The sequence below is a fragment of the Salvelinus sp. IW2-2015 genome, unplaced genomic scaffold, assembly GCF_002910315.2.
Source record: "Salvelinus sp. IW2-2015 unplaced genomic scaffold, ASM291031v2 Un_scaffold1010, whole genome shotgun sequence".
Taxonomy (NCBI): Eukaryota; Metazoa; Chordata; class Actinopteri; order Salmoniformes; family Salmonidae; genus Salvelinus; species Salvelinus sp. IW2-2015.
Genome location: NW_019942685.1, coordinates 29,854 through 40,802, shown reverse-complemented (window position 1 = coordinate 40,802; position 10,949 = coordinate 29,854). Strand labels below are relative to the sequence as shown.

Here is a 10,949-nt window from a genome sequence, read left to right as displayed (position 1 = left end):
GTGACCAGTGAGCTGAGATAAGGCGGGGCTTTACCTAGCAGAGACTTGTAGATGACCTGGAGCCAGTGGGTTTGGCGACTAGTATGAAGCGAGGGCCAGCCAACGGGAGCATACAGGTCGCAGTGGTGGGTAGTATATGGGGCTTTGGTGACAAAATAGATGGCAATGTGATATATATATATATATWTTTTTTTTTACCTTTATTTAACTAGGCAAGTCAGTTAAGAACAAATTCTTATTTTCAATGACAGCCTAGGAACATTGGGTTAACTGCCTTGTTCAGGGGCAGAATGACAGATTCTTTTTCCTTGTCTGCTCGGGGATTTGACCTTGCAACCTTTCGGTTACTAGTCCAACGCTCTAACCACTAGGCTACCTGCCACCCCAGGTAGCTCTATATAGACTGCATCCAATTTGTTGAGTAGAGTGTTGGAGGCTATTTTGTAAATGACATCGCCGAAGTCGAGGATCGGTAGGATGGTCAGTTTTACGAGGGCATGTTTGGCAGCATGAGTGAAGGATGCTTTGTTGCGAAATAGGAAGCCGATTCTAGATTACATTTTGGATTGGAGATGTTTAATGTGAGTCTGGAAGGAGAGTTTGCAGTCTAACCAGACACCTATGTATTTGTAGTTGTCCACATATTCTGGGGTGGCAGCGTAGCCTAGTGGTTAGAGTGTTGGACTAATAACCGAAAGGTTGCAAGATCAAATCCCTGAGCTGACAAGGTACAAATCTGTTGTTCTGCTCCTGAACAAGGCAGTTAACCCACTGTTCCTAGGCTGTCATTGAAAAAAAGAATTTGTTCTTAACTGACTTGCCTAGTTAAATAAAGGTAATATTCTAAGTCAGAACTGTCCAGAGTAGTGATGCTGGATGGGCAGGCAGGTACGGTAAGCGAACGGTTTAAGAGCATGCATTTAGTTTTACTTGCATTTAAGAGCAGTTGGAGGCCACGGAAGGAGAGTTGTATGGCATTGAAGCTCGTCTGGAGGTTAGTTAACACAGTGTCCAAAGAAGGGCCAGAGGTATACAGAATGGTGTCGTCTGCGTAGAGGTGGATCAAAGAATCCCCAGCAGCGAGAGCGACATCATTGATGTATACAGAGAAGAGAGTYGGCCCGAGAATTGAACCCTGTGGCACCCCCATAGAGACTGCCAGAGGTCCGGACAACAGGCCCTCCGATTTGACATACTGAACTCTATCTGAGAAGTAGTTGGTGAACCAAGCGAGGCAATCATTTGAGAAACCAAGGCTGTTGAGTCTGCCAATAAGAATGTTGTGATTGACAGAGTCGAAAGCCTTAGCCAGGTTGATGAATACGGCTGCACAGTAATGTCTCTTATCGATGGCGGTTATGATATCGTTTAGGACCTTTAGCGTGGCTGAGGTGCACCCATGACCAGTTCCTTAAATGTAAATGTAATAGCGGAGAAGGTACGGAAGATTCGAAGTGGTCGGTAATCTGTTTGTTAACTTGGCTTTCAAAGACCTTAGAAAGGCATGGTAGAATAGATATAGGTCTGTAGTAGTTTGGGTCTAGAGTGTCTCCCCCTTTGAAGAGGGGGATGACCGCAGCAGCTTTCCAATCTATGGGAATCTCAGACGATACGAAAGAGAGGTTGAACAGGCTAGTAATAGGGGTTGCAACAATTTCAGCAGATCATTTTAGAAAGAGAGGGTCCAGATTGTCTAGCCCGGCTGATTTGTAGGGKTCCAGATTTTGCAGCTCTTTCAGAACATCAGCTATCTGGATTTGGGTGAAGGAGAAGTGGGGGATGTTTGGGCGAGTTGCTGTGAGGAGCGCAGGGCTGTTGACCGGGGTAGGGGTAGCCAGGTGGAAAGCATGGCCAGCCGTAGAAAAATGCTTATTAAAATTCTCAATTATTGTGGATTTTATGGTAGTGACAGTGTTTCCTAGCCTCAGTGCAGTGGGCAGCTGGGAGGAGGTGCTCTTATTCTCCATGGACTTYACAGTGTCCCAGAACTTTTTAGCGTTTGTACTACAGGATGCAATTTTCTGTTTGAAAAAGCTAGCCTTAGCTTTCCTAACTGCCTGTGTATATTGATTCCTAACTTCCCTGAAAAGTTGCATATCACGGGGGCTATTCGATGCTAATGCAGAACGCCACAGGATGTTTTTGTGCTGGTCAAGGGCAGACAGGTCTGGAATGAACCAAGGGCTATATCTATTCCTGGTTTTAAAAAAATTGAATGGAGCATGCTTATTTAAGATGGCGAGGAAGGCACTTTTAAAGAATAACCAGGCATCCTCTACTGACGGGATGAGGTCAATGTCATTCCAGGATACCCCGGCCAGGTCAATTAGAAAGGCCTGTTCGCTGAAGTGTTTTAGGGAGCGTTTGACATTGATGAGGGGTGATCGTTTGACCGCAGACCCATTACAGATGCAGGCAATGAGGCAGTGATCGCTAAGATCCTGTTTGAAGACAGCAGAGGTGTATTTAGAGGGCAGGTTGGTCAAGATCATATCTATGAGGGTGCCCGTGTTTACAGATTTGGGGTTGTACCTGGTAGGTTCATTGATAATTTGTGTGAGATTGAGGGCATCTAGCTTAGATTGTAGGACGGCCAGGGTGTTAAGCATGTCCCAGTTTAGGTCACCTAACAGCATGAGCTCTGAAGATAGATTTTGGGCAATCAATTCACATATGGTGTCCAGGGCACAGCTGGGGGCAGAAGGTGGTCTGTAACAAGTGGCAACTGTGAGAGACTTGTTTCTGGAAATGTAGATTTTTAGAAGTAGAAGCTCGAATTGTTTGGGCACAGACTTGGATAGTATGACAGAACTCTGCAGGCTATCTCTGCAGTCGATTGCAACTCCGCCCCCTTTGGCAGTTCTATCTTGTCGGAAAATGTTATAGTTAGGGATGGAAATTTCAGGATTTTTGGTGGCCTTCCTAAGCCAGGATTCAGACACGGCTAGGACAACCAGGTTGGCAGAGTGTGCTAAAGCAGTGAATAAAACAAACTTAGGGAGGAGGCTTCTAATGTTAACATGCATGAAACCAAGGCTTTTACGGTTACAGAAGTCAACAAATAAGAGCTCCTGGGGAATGGGAGTGGAGCTAGGTGCTACAGGGCCTGGATTGACCTCTACATCACCAGAGGAACAGAGGAGGAGTAGGATAAGGGTACGGCTAAAGGCTATAAGAACTGGTCTAGTTTGTTCAGAACAGAGAGTAAAAGGAGCAGGTCTCTGGGTGCAGAAGAACAGATTCAAGGCATAATGTACAGACAAGGGTATGGTAGGATGTGAATACAGTGGAGATAAACCTAGGCATTGAGTGACGATGAGAGAGGTTTTGTCTCTAGAGACATCATTTAAACCAGGTGAGGTCACCACATGTGTGGGAGGTGAAACAAAAGGGCTAGCTAAGGCATATTGAGCAGGGCTGGAGGCTCTACAGTGAAATAAGACAATAATCCCTAACCAAAACAACAATGGAGAAGGCATACTGACATTAGGGAGGTGATCAAGGGACCAGTGGGTAGCTAGGCGAGCTGGAGACACGGCGATTCAGACAGCTAGCGGGCCGGGGATAGCAGGCTAGCAGATGGGCGTTAGGGGGACGTCGCGATGCCCCCTCGGACGGTTACGTCGGCAGACAAGTCCTTACGCACCACTGCACTTTGTATACCAGGGTTGGCTTGGCACTCGTAGGCTCAGTCACGGTATACTTTTATTTATAAAGGATTTTGGGTTTACTACCTTTTTATTTGGGCATTTTTATTGTTCAGAAATGTGGTGGGTACTCTCTTCGTTCGCTGGACTTTATCCTGCTAACTGTTCCAAATGTCCGAACTGAATTTGGTAAAAGGGCTTTTATGTACTCTGCGCCATCGTCTTGGAACGCCTTACAAAATACTTTTAAACTGGAAGAACTTGTCCCGATTGGTATTTTTAAATCACTGATGAATGATCTTGAGACTGATTCCCTGACGTGTCAATGTTTTTAATTTGCTGTTTTTGATTTTTATCATACTCTTGTGAAATCTATGGTTTTTACTAGATTACTTGTAGTTTTTCATGTTGTTTGTCTGTAGTTTTTTGTAATGACTTGGTGCTGCCTATCTTGGCCAGGACGCTCTTGAAAAAGAGATTTTACATCTCAATGAGCCCTTCCTGGTTAAATAAAGGTTAAATAAAAAAACTTAAAAAACTGATGGATCGGCAGGGCTCCGTGTAGGCAGTCAAAGGGTCCAGGCCAATTGGCAAAATAGGTATTGTAGCCCAAGAAATTGGCTGATGGACTTCTTCAGCTAACAGTCCGATATGCTCTAGACAGCTAGCGGGCCCCGGCTAGCAGGCTAGCGGATGGGCCTTCAGGGGACGTCGCGACGGAGGAGCCTGTTGAAACCCCTCGGGCGGATTATGTCGGTAGACCAGTCGTGATGGATCGGCGGGGCTCCATATCGGCAGTAAGAGGGGTCCAGGCCAATTGGCAAAATAGGTATTGTAGCCCAAGGAGTGGCTGATGAACCTCTTCAGCTAGCCAGGAGATGGGCCTAGCATGAGGCTAGTTCCAGGTTCACTGGTACTTGCTTCGGTAAATTACTATTGTAGCTGGAAACTGCATATTTTTTATGGAATATCTACATAGGCGTACAGAGGCCCATTATCAGCAACCATCACTCCTGTGTTCCAATGGCACGTTGTGTTAACTTATACAAGTTTATCATTTTAAAAGGCTAATTGATCATTAGAAAACCCTTTTGCAATGATGTTAGCACAGCTGAAAACTTTTGTGCTCATTAAAGAAGCAATAAAACTGGCCTTCTTTAGACTCGTTGAGTATCTGGAGCATCAGCATTTGTAGGTTCGATTACAGGCTCAAAATGGCCAGAGAGAAAGTACTTTCTTCTGAAACTCGTCAGTCTAGAGGACAAGTACATTAGAGTGTCTATTTGAGAAACAGACACCTCATAAGTCCTCAGCTGGCAGCTTCATTAAATAGTACCCGCAAAATAACGTCAATAGTGAAGAGGCGACTCTGGGATGCTGKCCGGTAGTGTATATACAGTGCATTTGGAAAGTATTCAGACTCCTTGACTTCCAAATGTTGTTACGTTACACCCTTTATTCTAAAATAGATTCAAATGTGTTTTTTTCCTCATCAATCTACACACATTGTTTTTTATTTAACCTTAATTTAACTATGCAAGTCAGTTAAGAACAAATTCTTATTTACAATGACGGCCTATCCCGGACAATTGTGCGCCGCCCATTCACGACCGGTTGTGATACAGTCTGGATTTGAACTAGGTTGTCTGTCGTGACCCCTCTTGCACTAAGATACTGTGTCTTAGACCACTGCGCCACTTGGGAGCAGTACCACATAAGAACAAATAAAAAACAGGCTTTTAGACATTTTTCCAAATGTATAAAACAATTTAAACAGAAATGTAACATTTACATAAGAATTCAGACCCTTTACTCAGTACTTTGTTGAAGCACCTTTTGCAGTGATTACAGCCTCAAGTCTTCTTGGGTATGACACTACAAGCTTGGCACACCTGTATTTGGGCAGTTTCTCCCATTCTTCTCTGCAGATCCTCTCAAGCTCTGTTAGGTTGGATGGGGAGTGTTGCTGCACAGCTATTTTCAGGTCTCTCCAGAGATGTTCGATCGGGTTCAAGTCCGGGCTCTGGCTGGGCCACTGAAGGACATTCAGAGACTTGTCCCGAAGTCACTCCTGTGTTTTCTTGGCTGTGTGCTTTGGGTCGTTGTCCTGTTGGAAGGTGAACCTTCGCCCCCATCTTGAGGTACGGAGCGCTTTCATCAAGGATCTCTCTGTACTTTGCTCTGTTCATCTTTCCCTCGATCCTGACTAGTCTCCCGGTCTCTGCCGCTGAAAAACAACCCTACAGTATGATGCTGCCACCACCATGCTTCACCGTAGGCATGGTGCCAGGCTTCCTCCAGACGTGACGCTTGGCATTCATGCCAAAGAGTTCAATTTTGGTTTCATCAGACTAGAGAATCTTGTTTCTCATGGTCTGAGAGTCCTTTAGGTGCTTTTTGGCAAACTCCAAGCGGGCTGTCATGTGCCTTTTACTGAGGAGTGGCATCCGTCTGGCCACTCTACCATAAAGGCCTAATTGATGGAGTTCTGCAGAGATTGTTGTCCTTCTGGAAGGTTCTCCCATCTCCACAGAATAACTATGGAGCTCTGTCAGAGTGACCATCGGGTTCTTGATCACCTCCCTGACCAAGGCCCTTCTCCCCCGATTACTTCTTCCATTTAAGAATGATGGAGGCCACTGTGTTCTTGCGGACCTTCAATGCTGCAGACAATTTTTGGTACTCTTTCCCAGTTCTGTGCCTCGACATAATCTTGTGTCAGAGCTCTACAGACAATTCCTTCGACTTTATGGCATGATTTTTGGTTTGACATGTACCGTCAACTGTGGGACCTTATACAGAGAGGTGCCTCTCCAAATCATGTCCAGTCAATTGAATTTACCACAGGTTGACTCCAATCAAGTTGTAGAAACATATCAAGGATGATCAATGGAAACAGGATGCACCTGAGCTCAATTTCAAGTCTCATAGCAAAGGGTCTGAATACTTATGTAAATAAGGTATTTCTGTTTTTTATTCTTAATACATTTGCAAAAATGACTAAAAACCTGTTTTCGCTTTGTCATTATGGTGTGTAGATGGTGTGTAGATTTATGAGATGTTTTATTTATTTAATCAATTTTAAAATACGGCTGTAATTTAACAAAATGTGGAAAAGGTCAAGAGGTCTGAATACTTTCCGAATGCACTGTATTTACAGTGCCTTCAGAAAGTATTCATACACCTTGAAGTAATCCACATTTTGTTGTGTTACAGCCTGAATTCAAAATGGATTAAATGTATTTGTTTTCTCACCCATCTACACACAATAACCCATAATGACAAAGTGAAAACATGGTTTTTGAAATGTTTGCAAATTTATTGAAAATTAAATACAGAAATATATAATTTAAATMATTTAAGTATTCACACCCTTTAGTCAATACTCTGTAGAATCACATTTGGCAGTGAATACAGCAGTGTCTCTAAGAACTGTACACACCTGGATTGTACTGGTACTCCTTGTACATAGCCTCATTACTACCTCGTACCCCTGCACATTGACTCAGTACTGGTACTCCTTGTATATAGCCTCATTACTACCTGCGTACCCCTGCACATTGACTCGTACTGGTACTCCTTGTACATAGCCTCATTACTACCGTACCCCTGCACATAATTCAGTACTGGTACTCCTTGTATATAGCCTCATTACTACCTCGTACCCCTGCACATTGACTCAGTACTGGTACTCCTTGTATATAGCCCCATTACTACCTCGTACCCCTGCACATTGACTCAGTACTGGTACTCCTTGATATAGCCTCATTACTACCTCGTACCCTGCACATTGACTTAGTACTGGTACTCCTTGTATATAGCCCCATTACTACCTCGTACCCCTGCACATTGACTCAGTACTGGTACTCCTTGTATATAGCCTCATTACTACCTCGTACCCCTGCACATTGACTAGTACTGGTACTCCTTGTATATAGCCTCATTACTACCTCGTACCCCTGCACATTGACTCAGTACTGGTACTCCTTGTATATAGCCTCATTACTACCTCGTACCCCTGCACATTGACTCAGTACTGGATCCTTGTATATAGCCCATTACTACCTCGTACCCCTGCACATTGACTCAGTACTGGTACTCCTTGTATATAGCCTCATTACACCTCGTACCCCTGCACATTGACTCAGTACTGGTACTCCTTGTATACAGCCTCATTACTACCTCGTACCCCTGCAAATTGACCAGTACTGGTACTCCTTGTATATAGCCTCATTACTACCTCGTACCCCTGCACATTGACTCAGTACTGGTACTCCTTGTATATAGCCTCATTACTACTCGTACCCCTGCACATTGACTCAGTACTGGTACTCCTTGTATATAGCCTCATTACTACCTCGTACCCCTGCACATTGACTCAGTACCGGTACTCCTTGTATATAGCCTCATTACTACTCTTACCCCTGCACATTGACTCAGTACTGGTACTCCTTGTATATAGCCCATTACTACCTCGTACCCTGCACATTGACCAGTACGGTACTCCTTGTATATAGCCTCATTACTACCTCTTACCCCTGCACATTGACTTAGTACCGTACTCCTTGTATACTCCTTGTATATAGCCTCATTACTACCTCGTACCCCTGCACATTGACTCAGTACTGGTACTCCTTGTATATAGCCCTCATTACACCTCTACCCCTGCACATTGACTCAGTACCGGTACTCCTTGTATATAGCCTCATTACTACCTCTTACCCCTGCACATTGACTCAGTACTGGTACTCCTTGTATATAGCCCATTACTACCTCTACCCCTGCACATTGACTCAGTACTGGTACTCCTTGTATTAGCCTCATTACTACCTCTTACCCCTGCACATTGACTTAGTACCTACCCTTGTATACCCTTGTATATAGCCTCATTACTACCTCTTACCCCTGCACATTGACTCAGTACTGGTACTCCTTGTATATAGCCCCATTACTACCTCGTACCCCTGCACATTGACTCAGTACTGGTACTCCTTGTATATAGCCTCATTACTACCTCTTACCCCTGCACATTGACTCAGTACCGGACTCCTGTTATATAGCCTCATTACTACCTCGTACCCCTGCACATTGACTCAGTACTGGTACTCCTTGTATATAGCCTCATTACTACCTCGTACCCCTGCACATTGACTCAGTACTGGTACTCCTTGTAACAGCCCCATTACTACCTCGTACCCCTGCACATTGACTCAGTACCGGTACTCCTTGTATACAGCCTCATACTACCTCGTACCCCTGCACATTGACTCAGTACTGGTACTCCTTGTATACAGCCTCATTACTACCTCGTACCCCTGCACATTGACTCAGTACCGGTACTTTTTGTATATAGCCTCATTATTGGTTTTACTGTGTTACTATTTCCTTTTTATTTTGCAAATATATATATTTTTTTTTAACTCTGCATTGTTCGGAATGGGCTTGTAAGTAAGTATTTCACTGTAAGGTCTACACCTGTTGTATTCGGCGCATGTGATCAATAAAATTTGATTTGATTTCTTAACACACTCAAACTGGTGCGCCTGGCACTTACTACCATACCCTGTTCAAAGTAACTTAAATATGTTGTCTTGCTCATTTACCCTCTGAATGGCAGAAACACACAATCCATGTCTCAGTTGTCTCCAGGCTTAACAATCCTTCAACCCATCTCCTCTCCTTCCTCTACACTGATTGAAGTGACACCAATAAGGGATCATAGCATTCACCTGGTCACTCTATGTCATGGAAAGTGCAGGTGTTCCTAATGTTTTGTACACTCAGTGTATATAACATATATCCAACCTATAGATAACACAAAACAATGTACGTACTCTTTCTGTCTCCAGCAGCTGTAGTTCTGTCTCCAGCATCTGTAGTTCTGTCTGTAGCAGCTCTGCCTCCTCAGCTTTCTGTTGTAACACCTGGACCAGAGTGTCCTTCATCTGGAATATACATACATTTTACATTACATAGTGTACTAATAGCTTACCTAGTAGAACAGCTCCTATACTACATGGCCAGGTCTGACCCAATCATGTCAAATAAAGTCTATGGTCCCACCTCACATGCAACCTAGAGTACCTACAGTATAATGCAAAACAGTACAGTACATGTCAACAACCTACAGTATAGTACAGTACAAGTCAACAACCTACAGTATAGTACAGTACAGTACAGTACATGTCAACAGCCTACAGTATAGTATAGTACAGTACAGTACATTTCAACAGCCTACAGAAAAGTAAAGTACAGTACAGTACATGTCAACAACCTACAGTATATTACAGTACAGTACAGTGCATGTCAACAACCTACAGTATAGTATAGTACAGTACAGTACATGTCAACAGCCTACAGTATAGTAAAGTACAGTACAGTACATGTCAACAACCTACAGTATATTAAATCAAATCAAATCAAATCAAATTTTATTAGTCACATACACATGGTTAGCAGATGTTAATGCGAGTGTAGCGAAATGCTTGTGCTTCTAGTTCCGACAATGCAGTAATAACCAACAAGTAATCTAAAACAAACTTCACACAGATGCAACAATCGAGAGCATCCTGTTCGGGCTGTAGTCTTAACACGCTGGTTACTGGCAACTGCTCCGCCCACACCGTAAGGCTCTCCAGAGGGTAGTGAAGGTCTTAGAAACGCATCACCGGGGGGCAAACTTACCTCCCTGCCCTCCAGCACCTACCACCACCCCCGATGTCACCAGGAAGCCATAAAGATCATCAAGGACAACAACCACCCAAGCCACTGCCTGTTTCACCCCGCTATCATCCAGAAGGCGAGGTCAGTACAGGTGCATCAAAGCAGGGACCGAGAGACTGAAAAACAGCTTCTATCTCAAGGCATCAGACTGTTAAACAGCCACACTAACATTTAGCGGCCGCTGGCCAACATACTGACTCAAACTCCAGCCACTTTAAAAATGGGAATTGATGGAATTATGTAAAAATGTACCACTAGCCACTTTAAAACAATGCCACTTAATTAATGTTTTACATACCCTACATTACCCATCTCATATGTATATACTGTACTCTATATCATCTACTGCATCTTGCCATCTTTATGTAAATACTGTACCACTAGCCACTTTAAACTATGCCTTTATGTTTACATACCCTAAGTACTCATCTCATATGTATATACCGTACTCTATACCATCTACTGCATCTTGCCATGCCGTTCTGTACCACCACTCATTCATATATCTTTATGTACATATTCTTTATCCCTTTACACTTGTGTGTGTGTATAAGTAGTAGTTGTGGAATTGTTAGGTTT

General features: G+C 43.7%; 1 protein-coding gene across 1 annotated transcript in view; it reads right to left on the bottom strand.

The window, feature by feature from the left end:
• efcc1 (EF-hand and coiled-coil domain containing 1) overlaps nt 1–10,949 on the bottom strand; it is a 60,773-nt gene that overhangs the window by 24,908 nt on the left and 24,916 nt on the right. Inside the window, 1 exon segment of the mRNA XM_024136762.2 lies at nt 9,482–9,592. Coding sequence (XP_023992530.2) covers nt 9,482–9,592 — 111 coding nt within the window.